The sequence below is a fragment of the Ischnura elegans genome, chromosome 12 (genome assembly GCF_921293095.1).
Source record: "Ischnura elegans chromosome 12, ioIscEleg1.1, whole genome shotgun sequence".
Classification (NCBI taxonomy): Eukaryota; Metazoa; Arthropoda; class Insecta; order Odonata; family Coenagrionidae; genus Ischnura; species Ischnura elegans.
Window position 1 is genome coordinate 19,490,627 of NC_060257.1, and position 18,707 is coordinate 19,509,333.

General features: G+C 39.8%; 1 protein-coding gene across 4 annotated transcripts in view; it reads left to right on the plus strand.

Moving 5' to 3' along the window:
• Nucleotides 1-18,707, plus strand: part of LOC124169195 (scavenger receptor class B member 1-like) — a 79,706-nt gene that overhangs the window by 31,563 nt on the left and 29,436 nt on the right. Inside the window, exon 1 of one of the 4 annotated variants that reach the window (XM_046547709.1) lies at nucleotides 1,806-2,150. The exons of the other annotated variants lie outside the window; for them this stretch is intronic. Coding sequence (XP_046403665.1) covers nucleotides 1,985-2,150 — 166 coding nt within the window. The 5' untranslated portion in view covers nucleotides 1,806-1,984. Of the gene's footprint in view, nucleotides 1-1,805; nucleotides 2,151-18,707 lie in introns of those variants that run through there. 4 annotated transcript variants of the gene reach the window in all.

Here is an 18,707-nt window from a genome sequence, read left to right on the forward strand (position 1 = left end):
TTTAGGGGCAGCTCAGAATTAGTGGCCGATCATGTAGGTCATATATCGTAGGAACTGTGGACTGTGATATTGCTTCGAGAGATTCGGTGTCAGGAAGTTGTTTTATTGAGAAGGGCATGATATTGTGAAAAAATTGGACCCGGATAGTACCTTTAGTGCTAATACGAGTATTTGGTACTCTTCATAGAGCGGGCGAATATTTATCAGTTTTCCATGTTTATCGATATGTTCAGCCCTCTGAAATTCTGCTGGCTAATATATTATGCCTTCTTATGTCCTTAATGATTTGCTTCCTGCCTCTTGCTCAAGATTTACCTCATGAGGTCTTGCCATTGAATTCTTATTCCCCCATTAGTCGGTAGAGTATTAGTGCTCTTGGCATTGCTTGCTTTTTTGATTTCAGTGCGATAATCAACGATTTTAAAGATTTTTTGCATGCTGACTCATAAATTTTTTTGATGGTGCTGAGATTTTTATAATGAACTCTTCGTCGTAGAAACTTCTTGAACAGGTATGGAGATTGCTGACGTTAGTAAAGAAGTTTTACTCCGGCAAAACACGATTTAGATCACAATGCATCGAATATGAGTCATCGCATCTGCGGAAATTCCTAGGTTCCTCTGAATAGGACTCCACTTAAGGACCTTATTTAAAATATCCCTCCGCTTATTGGGCACCGAAAATGACGTAAATTTGGTGTTTGTACCAATAAAAGTACTCTTTTTTCAGCTAAGATTCCACGGTCACAAAAATTTCAGGGATCCACCATGCGGAGTCCTTACTGAGAAGCTATCTATATTAACGAACTGACATCTTGTGAGATCTTTTCAGACAACAATGGCGAAGTTTCGAAATTAACATGACCGTGACGTCTGAAATTCGACGGGATACCAACTTTTTAAAGCATATTCTCGGAAATTTTCGAAGCCCTGACGTAAAAATTACGCACCTACGTCATTTAGAGGCTGGAAAATTTCATAACCTAGTAGGAGAAGTATGTTGAAAGTTATTGTAGCGAAGGGCTCTTCAGTACGCGTGGAAGAGGAAGGTAGAGGATAGAGTTTGTATGTAGAATGAAGAGTAGTTGATCTTACGCCAATCTCAATAAATAAATTCTATGATGGTACAGAAACCGGCGGGATGATGAGTAAATTTGTGCTATTTTAAGAAGATGCATCGCCTCCTTCGGCTGGTAACATTTTGTAATGATTTCCTAGTATTTTTTATGTTCATTTTCTTCAAATTTTCATGATTCTTTGCGTAAATCCTCGTTAAAAGCTTACCCAAATAAGAAAATTTCACCGCAGTATACTTGCTAAGGTAAACAGTAAAATTATTATATATTTATTAATTTTAGCGTAAGTCTCAAAAAAGTGTTACGTCTGTTAGTAAAGGCAAAATGCGATATGTCATCTTTAATTGTAATGGGTCATCTTTATCAGTGAAATACGTGTAATAACACTGAAGAGAGCCGGATATCTCCGTACCAAACTGATCCCAACTACCTCTCTTACCCGTCCGAGACTCCTGACGTCGAGGATAGGTGACTACTTTAGCAGCAACCCAGCTGGTATCTGCATGGGCCGCGTTGGCTAATCAAAGCGGAGGCGAGTGGATTAGGAGGCCGTGCTATGAAAAAGGAGTGGCCGGGACCCGCGCAACGAATGTTCAATTCAGCAGGGAAAACATCCGGAGGTGGAGGGGAGGTGGGTTTGTTGTCCCCCCCCCCTCCGACTGTCGTCTTTTTACACGCGCAAGGTCAGGCTTTTGAGCGCCTGCGAGCAGATTCGTCGGCCGTCACCTTCTGGGTGGTGTGATTCCTGGGCGGGGTTTGTGGAGGGGGCTGTCTGTGCTTTACCTCTTCCCCATCCGCCGATCCCCAAACTTAAAAGCCTACGGCGTCGAGGGACCGCGGCTTTTGTGTTTACGGCAAAGGGTTGGGCTCATCTCAGTAGAGATCAGTCGGTGTAGGTCTATTGTTGCGATGAGGACGTTCTTGGGGAGGTTCGGCGTGCGGTGTGTCGGTCGGCGGGTGCCGGAGACTTCAACGGGCGAAGATGGTTTGGCGACCGGTGCTGTTACCCCTAAAGGATCTGGCGCAGACCTCATCCCTAAGGATCAGGTGGAGGAGAAGTCTCCCACCGTTCGAGGTTTGATGCACATTTCTCTTGTATCTCAATCTGTATATTGGTTTTGCTATGCTAGTACTCTTTGCGATGACGATAATATACCGCAGATACCTCGATGAATTTTTTTCTATTGATAATTTAACTTAATGTTGCTCCCAAATATCCAGTGACGTCCTCATTCGAGGTTTGACAAATATTTCTCTTGTATCTCAATCATATATTGCTTTTGCTATGCTAGTACTCTATACGATGACGATAATATACCGCAGATACCTCGATGAATTTTTTCTATTGATAATTTAACTTAATGTTGCTCCCAAATATCCAGTGACGTCCTCATTCGAGGTTTGAGGTCTCTTGTATCTCAATCATATATTGGTTTTAATATGTTATTACTTTATACGATGACGATAATCTACCGCAGATACCACGATGATTTTTTCCATTGACAATTTGTTGCTCCCAAAGTAATCAGTGACGTCCTCATTCGAGGTTTGATGGATATTTTTATCACAGTGATATATTGGTTTTGCTATGTTAGTACTTAAATGCGATGACGATAATCTAACGCAGATACACACATGATTTTTTTCAATTGATAACTTTACTCACTGTTGCCTCTTAAAGTTTCTGGTGACGCCCTCATTCGAGGTTTAATTGATAATTCTATTGATTCTGAATGAGCGCTTGGTTTTATTAGGATATCCTACCGTTCGAGGTTTGATGAATATTTTTCTTGTACCTCAATCTAGTGTATTGGTTGTAATATAATGTATTGTATTGGTTTAGCTATGTTATTACTTTTTTGCGATGACGATAATTTAACGTATATACCACGATGGTTTTTTTTCAATTGATAACTTCACTCACTGCCGCCCCGATGGATCCGGAACCCTCCTCATTCGGGGTTTGATAGATATTTCTCTTGTATTTCAATGAAATATTGTTTTAGCGATGTCAGTACTTTTTTGCGATGACGATAATAGAATGCAGATACCTCGATGGTATTTTTTCAATTGATAACTCACTGTTGCCCATAAAGGATCCGACGACGTCCTCATTCAAGGTTTGATTGATATTTCGCTTGATTCCCAATAAGCAATTCGTTTTAATAGGGTCTTCTACCGTTCTAGGTTTGATGGATATGTCTCTTGTATCGAAATTATACATTGGTTTTGCTATGTACTTTTTTGCGATGACGATAATTTAACGGAGATACCGCGATGATTTTTTTCAATTGATAATTTTTCTCACTGCTACCCCTAAGGAATCCGGCGCCACTCTCATTCGAGTTTTGATTGATATTTCTGTTGATTATAAATAATCAATTAGTTTTACTGGGGTAGTTGATGCTTTGCTCTATAATGCAAATTTAAACAAAGGTCAGTCAGCGTCATTTTTTTTCGAAAATAAACGCCGTATAAATAAAATACTTTCGATTTGTACGGTGACCTTCATTACTATGGCTTTTTTAATATTTGATAAAGCTCTCCTCTGACTAAGCCTCAGGCGAGTTAATGTAGATTAAGTTCCGAACTCATCCATAAAGATCACATACTCTTAGGGATTTGATTATTAGTTATTCAGATTAGCAACTTTGCAATTGGTTTGTTTAGGCTGGTACTGCATACTAAGTCTAAAATTTGACAAACATGCCATCTAATTAAATTCTATATTTGTAAAAAAACGCCATGCATTGTAAAATAATAGCCTCGATTCTAACCTCACTTATTCATGGCACAACCCCTAAGGTTGCTATGGATAGTTTTAGGTATAGTTCATCCCAATTCAAGCTAAAGACGTCTGAACTTCGTATTCAAGATAAGAGGGCCAATACCTTTCCCTGATAATGCCCTGGATTGGCTTAACTCCCTGTGTTTCAAGCCGAAATTGTGTTTGTATTGCTGAGAGGAAGTCGTAGATGTGTTAATAATTCCTTCAGGGTACCAGGGCCACTTCCATTCCCTGAAAATACCCCCGATTTGCCCAGCTCTGTTTGCTTCAAGCTAAAGGGTGACTTGGATAGGTGTGAGTAGGTCGCTCCAGACGTAGCCAATGGCATGTGAATTTCGCGCTACGAAGATTTTTTGGGGTCCTCCGAAGGTTTGACCCAGAATTTGTGCCTGTAACTCTTCGGCTAGCTGCCAAAAACTGTACCTAATAGTCTACCACCAACCTCATCGTTCAGTGCTTAGAACTGCCTATAGTAAATTCAGACAGCACGCTATTCGGGTTATTTATTCTGGTGGAGGTTTCGCCAAGGCTTTGTAATTCAAAACTAATATTTACTTATTTTAAGCCACACATTCATATTGTATTCGTTGAAATGCAGCGATTGCAATGCTATTTACGTGGGGCAGACAAGAAGAAGCTTCGAAGTCAGGAAGAAAGAGCATTTAAGTGCTTACAAAAATCACAAAGATGATAAAAGTAATTTTGCTAAACACTTAATATGCAATTGACACAGGAGCCGTTCGTTTTAAAATTCATCTCTTCCTCCGTTAGTTAACTAGAAAACAATAATAAGATAAATACATCATACATCATAATTTACGCCTGAGGATGATGTTAACTCATCAAAACCCGGGTCGTGTAATGTAAAAAAGTAGAGGTATAAGTAATAGTGAAATATCCTTGAACGCTTGCAATGGACCATACCAGAGATGATGGAAATCCCTAAAGAAAACGCTGCCATATTTTTATCGCTACGATAATATTATTATAATTATCCCAAATAAGGCTGATGGTAAGGCTGAAGTGATTCCCTCCCTAACATCCTTGTTGAGATTCCTCATTATCGTCATGGAATTTCCACCGAGATGAAATACAGCATTCGAGTGGTTTTTCCAATTATTAAGTCGTTTAGTCCAACGACCTTTTCTTACCCTGCTATGATGGTCATATAGGTGCATTTTATTAGTTTCTGAAAGTATTTTTCTTCCCAACCGAAATCTGGTACGATATCTGGTCCCTGTATTCGAGCGAAACTCTCGAGAAACTGGTAGATAGTACAAAGTCTTAAAAATCTCTACGAAGCAAATATTTTTGATTGTCAGAGGCTAACACGCTTCCAGAATTTTCGATTTCTCATTAATACTTCTAGTATTTTTTATTCGGTAGTAAGGTCCGAACACCATTCAGAATCGTGGAAAAATCGTTTATAATGCCATGAATACCAAAAAAACGTGCAAAAATGCAAGCGATATGAACCCGCTAACACTTTTATTCGCGAAAATCAAGGAGGATGTTAGAGGTGAAACTGGATTCCTCTTGTTTAAATGCCTCATTTCTTCACAGGCTTTCATTAATGTAGTATGAGAATGAGAAATGATATGAATTGTGATCATCTGCGTCTTTCAAGTGTTATTGCATTAATAGTACTCCAAGTAATCCTGGTAAAATATGAATTCCTTAACACAAATATCCTCGGGAGCGCAAGTTGGAGCATGAAAATGACTACCCTCTTGTAACCTGAAGTAATAAATATCACCCGCTTGTGCCTTAGTTAGGGGTGATCTTTAACTTCACCCGGCCAGCATAACGTCGACTGGAAGCCCTGAATTAGCAACATGCTTTTTTGTTTTTTTAAAATAAGTTCCTTGAGATTTTGTCAACATGCCTAGACAGCTATAGGTCAACCAGCCTAAATTGCTACATTTATGAAGACCAAGGATGAAGTTCGCCATTGAAAAATATTTGAAATAGCCGGGATTCGAGCCTGATCGGCAATCGGGAAATCCGGGTTCTAATCCCGGCTAAGCCAAATTTTTTTTCATGGCGACTCTCATCCTTGATGTTTATAAATTTGCACCCGTGCGCGTGACTGCGCACAAAGTCACTTGTTTCATACAGTGCTGTAAATTGCTACAGGTCAACTAGCCCGAACTCCAGTTATTATGTCGCTCCATTTCCTCAATCATTCCTTGGGTGGTGAATATACAAAAAATGCGATGATCGCTCGATTATGTGGCACATGATTTCGAATCTTTTACGTCTTAAGTGCTGGGTCGTTGTGGTAGTGACACTGAAAAGGATCCCGATGCTGCAATTTTCTATTCGTCTTTTTTTTGTTCCTCGATTTAATTGCTTAGGAAGACATGTAACATTCCCTCATTCTTTTAGCGTGCTAATTTCATACCCACAAAGAGTAAAACTGTTTACCCACGTGGCTCATCATCTCACTTCTCATCCTACGAATGTAAATTTTGATTGCAGGGTGTTAATTGGTTGTCGACGAGTCTTCGGCTTACTCTCTTGATCTTTTTTTCGGTGTCACTTCCGTTCTCTTATACCATAAGTCTTTCTCGCTATCTTTCTGTGTCTCTTCAGTGTGTTGTCATGTTCGTATTGAATTAAAGTAGCAGTGCCAAGATACCTTCATGATGACAGTTGGTACCGAAATAGTTTTTTTCAGTACGTGAACGTGATAGAGATGGATTAATTCCGTGTCCACCAAACCCTCTGAGACCATTTCTCGCAATTGGCCTATGATTATCGCTATTGGGGCATTATCCTCATTATTGGGCCATGAAAAACAACAAGGTAACAACTGGTAGCCCAGATAGGCCAACCTGGGTATAGGGCACGCAGGTGGGCACTGCTAGTCCTCGAGTATTGAAGCCATCTGTGGGTGAGTGAATCTATGCGTGACTGTTTTCCGAGTGCTCAGGGACGCCGACTTACAAAAAATATTGGGGGGCCCAAAACGGGGATCTTGCCCCGTGAAATTTTATAAGTAGTGAGTTTTAGTTTTTTTAATAATTTTAGAAGATATGAACATATGATCAACATTAGAACCCTGATAACTCGAATCTCGATTTCTGGACACTCCGGGGAAATCGACAAGCCTGACACATTTTTTCCTCACACCCATAACGAATTTTTGAGGGGGCTCGGGCCCCATTAGGCGCCATGGAGTCGGCGTCTCTGCGAGTGCTTGTGTGTGTACATCTACCAACAACTAGGCGTCCTTATTCGGGTCTTTCCAGCCCTGCGAAGAATCTCTTGTCGACCCGGAAGCCTTAGTTTGGGTCCCTTCCGCTCTTACGAAGGATCTTGTTTTGGTTGCATGTATGCATGAGTGAGTAAGTGAGTTTGGCTATTCTAGTTGAGGGGCTTGAGTTTGGTTCCCAGAGTGAAATATGTTAATCCCTTGATTCTCCATTTCACCATTTCAAGCTACGTTGATTTGTTAGTTTAGAGTCCCGAATAAACTTGCTACCAATTTTCTACCTCTCATCCTCTTTGACCACTACACTTGACAGCTCTTTCCTTATTGAGATTTCAAGTAAATGTTGTAATAACTTGTGAGAAAACGTCAGGTTCGTGCTGCAGGACTTCAGCGTTCGGAAGCAAGTGATGACAGGCCGTGCGGCTGCGTTCTTTGGAGGCAGATTCAGAGGCCAGGTTCACAAGGCGCGAGGTGGCACGACAGGCCAAAAGCACTCAGCCGCTTAGGCGAGAAATGACGCGACCACAAAGAACACAATGTATTCTTTTTATAAAAGTTTTCTATTGATTAAGGTAGGATTTCATCGAGAAGTATTCTCTCATTCTCCCTCCTTTTATAGACTTCCCTTTTCAATTCACAATAAGGCCTACTCCTTTTCATTCTATCTAAAAATCCTGTTATCCCCCTTCCTCTCCCTCGTTTACCTAACATTCTTCCCCGTAACACTGTTTTCAATCACTAAGTACTCGCCCTAACACTTTTCCCCTCTGAGTACTCGCTCCATCCACAATTTCTGTCTCCTCCGTATCTTGCCGAGAAGCTGCCTCTCCTCATCCATCATGTCCAGCGTTTCTCGCCGTCGTCGTTTCTCCTGCAAAGTCTGCCGTCGTGTTTTTGGCTTGAGTAGCATGGGTTCTCAATCGCTTCTATGATACATCAAGGGGACGAAGCACATGAAGCGTTCTACGAGCACTGAGAAATACGACAGAAGAAAGCTCACTTGTGATAAATCTGCGTGACATGAGGAAGGCACATGGAATATTTTCCTCCTCAGAGACTAGACTACTGAGGCGGAAGTTTTGGCTTGTATGTTTTGAGTAATGTCTCAAAGTTCGTTGCGATAACTAGCTGATAGCAACAAAATATCAAATCATGGCAGTAATATTGTTCATCAAGTGCAACTTAGTATATCTAATCTGGGTTATACTATTCTCCATAGTATATCTCCGTATTTTGAACGAAACTTGAAACGCATTATTGAGAGTTTCTATTGGCTAGGCATAGGGTCTTACGGAAGCCTCAATAAAATTGCTAATAAATGGCAATTGGACCTTATTGTCCATGTTTGGGATCGTAAGTAGAGTGAAGTGTGCATGAGGTGCCTTACTTCAGTATTTTTGGGGCACACTACAGCCTCGGAGCTTTTAAAGAAATTTTGTGCTGGAAATAACTCGAAAAAGTTCTTCAAATTTCAATGGAGGGGAAAATGTAAAATTCAGGTTTTTGGAAGAGTCTGGCCTCTCTGAAAGGGATATCGATGTTCCCCGTGTATTGGCTTTAGGCAGCTGTGGGCTGCACACGATGAATGGTGAATTCAAGCTGGCATAGAGGAAATACTGTTCCATTCCGTTGTGCTCTATTCAACTTATTTTCATATTCTCCAACCCATGGAACTGATTTCACGACTGTCTTCAAGTGAAGTTTTGTGATTCAGTTTGTTGTACATGTCTTGGGAAAAGTTTTTTTTATGGTTTTGTCGCAAATTTGGCGTTTGAATGTCTTGCTTGTATCTGTATTTTTTTCTTCCTTTCATTTTACCCTCCTGAAAGAGGTATTTTCTAGTACTAATGTAATATTTTAAATTATACATCTTTTCCATGAATCTAGAATTTTATTTCTTTTCCTTTTATCCACCCTTGACAATTACCCTAGATTATTTAAGGACTTGAATTTTGAAGTCGTTGATCATATTTTATCAAAACAATTCATAGCAAAGTCTGGCTTTAATATAGCCTTGTTTGTTAGCGCTAATATGACAATGCTTAAAATGTAAGAAAGGGAGTAGATGTGATTTTCTCGCTAATTCTTTAGAAATCGTTTCTAAATTATCACTGAAAGTTTTGCTGTACGCTGCTTTTTGTTCGTTTACCTCAAAATTAGCATGTTTAAAATAATCCTTCCGTATTATTATAAAAATAATGTGATATATTCCTTTAGAATTTACGAGAAAGAATTCAAAATTTCCTCTGGAAAAAATAAAAATTTTGTCTGGAAAACCTGTAGATCTCATAGAATTTTCAGAATTTTAACTGCTGTAAACTCAATTTAAAATAAAGTATCTCGATCTTAATTGTAGCAATTTCCTTCAAAGGGTGTACATTAGGGCGGATCGGAAAAATCGATTTTTTTCAAATCCATCTGGCCCATTGAAAAAAAGTTGTGGGACCGATCAAAAATAAGGCCTGAAAAATTTGAGACCTGTAGGTGAACCCCTGACCCTCGCTCAAATGCAATTTAGGGGGGGAAGGTCGAAATTCGAAAAATATAGTATTTTATGGTCATTTCCTATAGATTTTGCCGAGTTACTGCCCTTCTAGGGCAAAAATTTCGTGCATTTTGACGTATCTGCCACCGTTTAGCCACAAAATGCCTAATTTGAGTCCGCGCCCGCGGAGATAATATTCCAACGCCCACGCAGCGTCGCGGATACAAGAGCCGCAGGCCGATCCCCTCCCCTCCCCGCTCACTTCTACCCCTCCCACGCCTCCAATACAGCAAAATGCATCCCGCGTATACTGCTAGGAGGTCATTTATCTTTGATAACATAAATCGGAAGATGGTAGAAGGTAATAAAGGAAGCTTAGTGAGACGATTTGTCCCTTATTAGGCGCCTCGTCGGGGTTAAACAAATCGATGTTACCAACTTTTAGAGAAGTGATGAAATATTTTTAGATCCGAGAACGCAGGAAAGGAGCCTACGGTCCATGAAAAGGCCTCTCGAGTGGCTATAAAGATGTGCGAACTATCGTGACCCTTCCCTTCCATTATGTGTGTGACTAAATGATTTAGCGGTACAAAAGGAAGTACTAAAACTTACGGAAAATGCGAATAGGCCAAACGTAGGGTTTTTGCTTAAGTACAAACCTGAAGCACTTTGGAATGAACATTTGAAATTATGCGATATTTTTGCGTGTAAGTGCAAGAAGGAGCATAATGTTCCCCCCAATGAAGAAGTATGTTGAGAGACCAGCGGACGAAACTAAAGATGATGGCTGCAGAATTGAGTCCTAAAGAAACTCGACAACTGAGGAAAAAAAAGAGAATCGCCGGAGAGTGTTGAGTCGACATCGTCAATTCTTGTATGGGAAAATAGTATCAAAAATTTTCTTCATCAATTCATCCGAAGAAAATTAAACTGAAGAGATATCATCCGATTTTTATCTCCAATTTCCTCATCAAATAAAAATGCAGGACTAAACTCAAACTGGAACTTCTGCGTGGAAAATGCGTCTGCCAAATGTGATAGAGGTATATGCAAGAACCAAGAAACAGCAATGATCGACCCCGCAACTTTAGTTGACGCAAAAATTATAACTTCGTAAGAAACATCCAAGGTAGTTTGCAAGAATTACTTACGTAGACAGAAAAAGATGCTAATTATTGTGAATACGAAAAGAGAGGTATCAAAGGGTGTCATCAAAGGGCTACATTTTTATGGAGTGAAAGACTATACTTTTGTCTGATGAAAAAAGGCAAGAGCACTTATCAATCCAAGTTTAGAGGGGAATGTGTGATGTTAGTTGAAGAAACAGGGTCCCACTTTTGGGTTCGCCTCCCCAGTCGTAGGATTAGCAAAAGTTATAAAATCTGCGATTCTCGATTCCTTTCCGAGTGAAAATTAGATACACGAAAATAAAAAAGGATTTGAATGCGATGGTGAATACCGCCCAAAAAGGAGGCATCATCCCTATGCTACAAGCATAATTCCAACATCCCTTGCTATGTGAGTAAACTCTTCTCGGGATTCCCACCGGGTTAATTTTTCCATAATGGCAAACGTTTCAAGCTCCGACTCGGGACTCATCATCAGGGATAAATTTCGTTGAATCCCGAGAAGAGTTTACCCACATCATTCGCCGGGAAATTATCAAATCATATTTCATCCCTTACAGAGGTCTATTTGCTAATTGCACTAATTTGACTTAGATTTGCGGCATAAATATTGGGAGGGCAATCTAAGGACCGAATTTGCGTTGTTGCAAGTATTTGTTTGGCGGCCGATCCGAGATTTTTTAAAGTGCTGGATTTTAATATCAACTTTAAGGACTACTCGCTGATGACATATTGGAGAGAGACCACAGTACCTCCGGCTACATCTGACCTTAGGGCTGTGAATTTTCAAAAATCTGTTGATGAACTTTCAGATTTGAAGTTAAATATTTCTTTTTATTATAGATACGGACGAGAGATTCGTGAAGATATTCACAAAAACTTTGTTGACAACAGCAAAAGACGAGGAATGACACTGATATAAGAAATACAGATTGGAAAGCAGGTAATTGAAAAATTCTTTCGTGATTGTTCATTCACAGACGATACTGAAACATTAAATATTTAGACTAACGAAGTAAGACGCACTTGGTGTGAATTTTGGTGCATTTGGCGCGTGGGAGAAGCTTGCGGGGAGGGGACGCGAGCGGCTTTCGCCCAAAATCCATTTAATCACATCTGTCGGACAAAACCGAAATTGGAGCGCATATCCGAAGGTAGCACACCTTTATAGCCACTCGAGAGGCCTTTTCATGGACCGTAGGCTCCTTTCCTGCGTTCTCGGATCTAAAAATATTTCATCACTTCTCTAAAAGTTGGTAACATCGATTTGTTTAACCCCGACGAGGCGCCTAATAAGGGACAAATCGTCTCACTAAGCTTCCTTTATTACCTTCTACCATCTTCCGATTTATGTTATCAAAGATAAATGACCTCCTAGCAGTATACGCGGGATGCATTTTGCTGTATTGGAGGCGTGGGAGGGGTAGAAGTGAGCGGGGAGGGGAGGGGATCGGCCTGCGGCTCTTGTATCCGCGACGCTGCGTGGGCGTTGGAATATTATCTCCGCGGGCGCGGACTCAAATTAGGCATTTTGTGGCTAAACGGTGGCAGATACGTCAAAATGCACGAAATTTTTGCCCTAGGAGGGCAGTAACTCGGCAAAATCTATAGGAAATGACCATAAAATACTATATTTTTCGAATTTCGACCTTCCCCCCCTAAATTGCATTTGAGCGAGGGTCAGGGGTTCACCTACAGGTCTCAAATTTTTCAGGCCTTATTTTTGATCGGTCCCACAACTTTTTTTCAATGGGCCAGATGGATTTGAAAAAAATCGATTTTTCCGATCCGCCCTAGTGTACATATAAACCTAGTCGTGGCTCGCCATATATTTCAGTATGATGAACCATCGTCACTTTGCAATTTATGCATGGCTAATTTCTTTGAAAGGAATTTTTATGGACTTCTCGGTTGCGGTAGAATATAAATATCCCTGATCTTGGAGAAAAAATGCTTTTTACCTTATAAATTAATTGAGAAGGGTTTTCTATGGTCATGGTTGATGCTAGGAATGTACGTAGGTCATGGTTTTAAGAAATTATTTATAACCTATTTTCTGCGTTTATCCTTTTAAATATGGTAATCGTAATCAATCAGCTTTATGGACGTCTAATCAACCCAATATTTACCCGCATTGGGCTTGGAACTTTGTAAATTTTCGCTCCATCAATTTAGGCGAGTTGCTCATTGGCTTTTAAGTGAATATTTCCTTTTATTCATTTCTGTGACTCGTAATTTTCTCGTTTTTCGCTCTCGTTTTTAGTCAGTTTTATGTCTTCATGAAGTACTACTCTCTCCACTTTTGCTTTATCTATATTGGTTTTTCCTTTTATGACGTTGCTGCTCCGTTGTATTATCAATATTACTATCGTCTTCTACTCTGCTAAATAAGGGTTCATTTCAAATTTCAGCGGCCCGGTGGTTTTTACTATTGATCCTAGATATCTATTACGGGGACGTCTGTCAGCTAGTCTAGCTCGGCAAATTTCTAGATCATCATTGCAGCAGCCCAGGTGTTGATTCTTCTTCCATTACAGTGTGAGTCCCAATTTTCGTATGTTTATCCCATAGTTTCCTGCTTGTGTCATCTCTATAATGAATTTCCAAATCTGAAGTTGGCACTATTAAAAAGAAGTATTGCGTTTAATGACGGCATTTTAAGCGGCGACCGCGAAATGAACTCCTCTTCTGCTCATTCTTGGGTCGCGGGTTCGAGTCCCATGTAGGGATGTTTTTAAACCATCAGGGAAAAGCTCGAAACAAGGTATCAATATTAATGGTGGCAACAATTTCAGAGAAAACACTACTGTGCTCAAAGATGATCTGAGTGGACTCATTAAAATATATAGTACGCGACAAGGCAATTATCAGTTCTCAGACTGTATATAAATCCACGAATATAATTTTCCTTAGTATTGTACTATCCGACCTGTTATAATTAATATCTTTGGTCGCTAATATGAGCTCACAAGTTCATGCATTATACCGGTATGGATACACCAATATACATCACGTAAATCCCTACATAATAACGCTGTAATACAGCATTTATAAGTTACAAAATACATTATGTACAGTATACCTCAATTTCCATGGTAAATTCATTATGTACGCGAATTCTTGTGCTGTGTGGGTCTATTCGTCCGGTCTCTGGGAAAATGAGATTCCAGGGACAGGTGCATACGTGCCTACAGAATCGCCTGGGTAGCAAAAAACGAGACAATGGATCTTATGACTTCATTAAAGATGCTATGATCTCTCTTCATTTACTAACTTTTTGCTTTGCTACGTAGCGATACACTTCGGAGCAGGAAGGATAATGTAAATTGATTACTGTGTAACAAAAAATAATGATCAAGTATTCGTTGAAGATTTATCAGGGCTGGTGACGTAGATATTGTTGGAAGTCATTGGTAGGGTTTTTTTATTTCCTCAGAATGGAACGTCATAGGTTCTTGACACAATTATTTTCCTCTCTAACGGATGATACCTGCATGCGATCGCTTTTTTGCTCGTAGAACAAGCATGACTGAGCTACAGCTATCGGGGTCGCCCGCTTTAGGGCGGTCAATGTTACTACTGAGTTGTCGGCCTCGTTGGCGGAGGGGATAAATCCTGGGCTACCCTACCGGGTCGCGGGTTCGAGTCCCGCCTGGATAGGTTGCCCCCTCCAGGACATGGGTGTGTGTGAACGGCCGTTGTTGATTGTTTAAACTCCCGATGTAAAGGCCTCATTGTGCTGATTTCGGGGGTAATTGAGATAAATAAATTAATAAACAGAGTTCACATGTCTGAAGCGGGAGGCAAAAAGAATGCGTGCATCTCCGTAATTATGATCAGGTGTGTGCGATGCCCAATGGATGTTAACTTTCAATACTAGCCACATCTTTATTTTTTCATCATCCCAGCGACTACTGCTACAAGTTTTCTGGCCTTACCTCACTTTGTTCTTATCGTTTCCATCCCATTTCTCCTCTCTCTCTCTCCCCTCAGTTCTCCCACTCCCGCCTCCTAAATATGTATAAATTAATTGCACTTACCACCATTTGTACCTTGAAAATGATGTAGTAACATCGAAACTCGGGTCGGATTAAATTTATTTTTGTGGAAAATTGCAAATCATCTTTCATTATTTCATGGTTTAATGGCGCAATTGTGTGTGCACTCGTGTAATTTCAGCTGGAACTCGTCCCACCTTTAGGAAAATAGCGGACTCTATCCTTCCCTCAGAGGCTAATTTGGTTTTGATGGCATCTCATCAAAATGGATAAAGTTCGAATCGCAGTGCATTTAATTTGTTAGTAGCTCAATGTTGCCATATGACAGAATGATATTCGAGTTACTTATTTTGTTCGACTCTCTTTATGTCTCCAAATGCTTCTTCTTAGATTTTATTTTCATGCACCGAAAATAATTATATTTTTTAAGAATTTTTCCCTTACTTGATGGCCTACCTCGAGGATAAGGCAATTTCGTTGCGACAAAGAATTTCGGGGTAGTGTATAAAAAAGAGGTTCATTTGGACTTTATTTCTGTAACAACATTTTGGTGGGTTGTTTAGAGCTCGGCGTTCGATACGGCCTAAAGGAATTAGGGAAAGTTTTTGAAGCAGATAAACTTTATGATTTCATCTCTTTGCTTTAGCTCTTTCACTATCGTGATGAGTATGCTATGTCTAGGCTGTTACATATGGTCGGTGTTTTCTGGAGTAATCATGAATGATGTTTTATCAAGTATTAAATTCACCATTTCCGTGCTCCCAAAACAGTGAGGAAGTGTAAATGCATCCTAGAGGTTGATAAAGGAACCGAATTATAAAATATGGAAAAAGGTTAAAAAAAAACATTACCTCTTTTATATTGGCATTTAGTATTTTTGCATGACCTTGTGCGCAGAATGTGCTCCTTTATCTAAATTATCACAATGAATCAAATTAAACAATTCGATTTTACCGTGTGATAAAATTAAGGTAAAGTTTTATGGTTGAGTAATTCTTGTTCCTAAATATTTATATCATATAAAGCATTTATTATATAAATATCTAAATTTGTCCCGTAAGAATGGCTAGTATACTGCTCGAATAGTTTTCTTCTTATGGTATTTTCGTGTAATAATCGTATTTGAAACGTTCAGGGGATATAAAGTTGAACATTTTCTCTCTTTGCCTTAATCTCAAAGTGTAAAATTTTCGTCAGTTTTTTCTCAGCTGTCATCTTTTAAATTTGAGATTCAGACAAGGGTCATATTTACTTTGGCTTATTCTATATGCCCTAGAAGTTTCAATATTATGTTTTCAAAACACGCCACCAAAAGAAAAACAATGAACGGCCGGTTTAAAAAGTAGTGAATCTTATAGTGTGTAGATTCTTTTCCATCAGTGTGTACAACTTCTACTCTAACGTTGTAATCTCGGATAGCCCTTTTCCCAAAGGAATTTTGGAAGACTTAGTTTTTCTCTTATTATTAGAACTAAGCTGAAGTTCTAATGAATTGTTTTCTTACTTATGCACGTCTCCTAGCAGCTGTAAGTAGATTTTTTATTTTGTTTCTCTTTCTTCTGTCCATTTAAGAGTGCTGCCTTCGGATATCATTTTATTTATCTTGTAGACCGGTCGTAGAAGAATCAGTATTTTATACTGAATGAATGATGGGATGTTCATGTTTTTCTCCTTAACTATCATCATATGGAGATTTTGTGCTGATTTCAAATGTCATCACAACTTTATGAAGTCGTGGGATTTGCAATTTGCTCTCCGATGGGAAGGAATGTGGTATGATATGCAGTGTAATAACAAGATGTTGTTGACCTTTCTATGGCAAAGAAAGCTGTACATCCTTCCACGAGGCCCAGACGATAGCCGCGATATCACATTTATGCGACTGTTTATCCGAAACGAAGTCTGAAGGTCACGCTTAATGTGATCGTTGCGTGTGCTAGAAGAGCTTGCTGAATAACAAAGATGGTGTTCGTTTGCGGAGCCTTGGTTGAAGATCCGTTATATTTTGAACATCACTTTAATCTGCCTTAGATTAACGGCCCTTACTTTTTTCTTAGGGAGCATGGTAGCCTAGTGGTTAGAGCTTCTATCTAAGTGGTCTATGTTCGAATATCGGGCGAAGCCTTTGGAAACCTCAAACAAAAATCCTTGAAGAGGGAAGTGGCGCAAGAAAGAAGTTACCTCCAGAGTCTTCTGGACTCTCGCTAATACGCTGCTTATAACCCTATTAGAGAGTAGTGTAGAGAACTGCCATCCAGAGGAGTCTGATTACTCCCAACCTTAATGTTTTATTCAAATGCCTGTAGTTTATTTCGGGTCGAGCTTTACCCTCATCCATCCAGCCCATCCTTCAGCCCCGATTCACTGAGTGAGTGATTTTTTTCGGTTCAAATCATGACTTGGACGATTAGGTAGCCTTTTTCTCTTAGAAATTTCGGGATACTTCGATTTTCGCTTATTCTTATTATAACATCATACTCATAAACTGGTTGATCGTTCGCCTTGTAGTTAAGGCCTATGTCCAAATGGTCTTTGTTCAAATCCCGTCTGAAGCCTTTGGACAACCTCAAACAAAAATCCTCGACGAGGGAGTTGGCCCAGGAAAGAAACTACCCCCAACCAGCATTCCCCCTAATTCACATGCCTGTAGCTTATGTTGAGGCGAGCTCTACCCTCACCCAACCAGCCCAGCCTTCAGGCTTAATCCCTGAGTGAGGGATTTGTTTTCGGTTTAGATCATGACTTGGACAATTAGGTAGCCTATTTCGCTTAGGAAATTTGGAATATTAAAATTTTATTTTATTCTTATTAGGAAATCTTACAATTAGTCACACACGGGTTGATCGTCCTTTCTTCTTTTGCAAAACTGCACTTCGACTTCATCCACACTTGACTTCTCTGCTGATATAATTGTTTATGTCCCACGGCTATAAAGATAGTCGATCTAGATGATTCTGAAGTTCAAGTTGCCTAAGCTGAATTTCTAACGAATTGTTTTCTTACTTATATACACGCGTATTCTCAACTGTTAGTATATTTTTTAATTTTTTTATGTATTTCCTCTTCGGCATGAGGAGCTACTCTCAATTATTCTATGCCTATATCATACTGAGACTTGTCCGTTGCTTGGTTCGAGTTACAGTTACGTTGCTACACTCATGAGTACAAGCACCGGCCATGATGGAATATGCGAATCAAAATTAAGGCGATCCTATTATGCAGAAAAAATTCTTGATAACTCATTTCATACCTTTCTATGACAAACATATTAGGGGAACTTTGAGGATTACGTTTGGGGTTCAAACCCGAGTGAACCCCAAACGTAATCCTCAAAGTTCGAGGTGTCCCAGAGAAAGGAAAAGGTTCCCCTGAATGTGTGAAATTCACAGCCCTGTTGCTAAGTCTCGAGTGAACTCTATCCTCACCTATCCAAACCAATTTTCGGGTAGAATCACTGAGTGAGTGAAATACAATATTAAATACGATTATTACACGTATTTACAATGGAAAGGCATCAAGAAATTTTATCAGGTTCACCAGGTCAGGGCGTGACCAGTGGCGTAACTAGGAATATGGTTTGGGGGAGATGAGAGGGGATGGGGAAGGGCGACCTCCCTCCCCTGAATGTGTGAAATTCACACCCCTTCAGCTAAGTCTCGAGTGAACTCTATCAGTGGCGCCGACTCCATGGGGCCTGAGGGGACCCGAGCCCCCTCAAATATTCGTTACAGGTGTGAGGAAAAAATGTGTCAGGCTTGTTGATTTTCCCCGGAGTGTCCAGATATCGACATTCGAGTTATCAGGGTTCTAATGTTGATCATATGACTCTTCTAAAATGCTTAAAAAACTTAAAACTCGCTACTTATAAAATTTTCCGGGGAAAGATCCTGGTTTGGGCCCCCCCAATATTTTTTGTAAGTCGGCGTCCCTGAACTCTATCCTCACCTATTGAGACCAATTTCAGGAAAATTTTGGTAAAATGACATGCCTGCAAATACATTTTACATAATTTTAGCA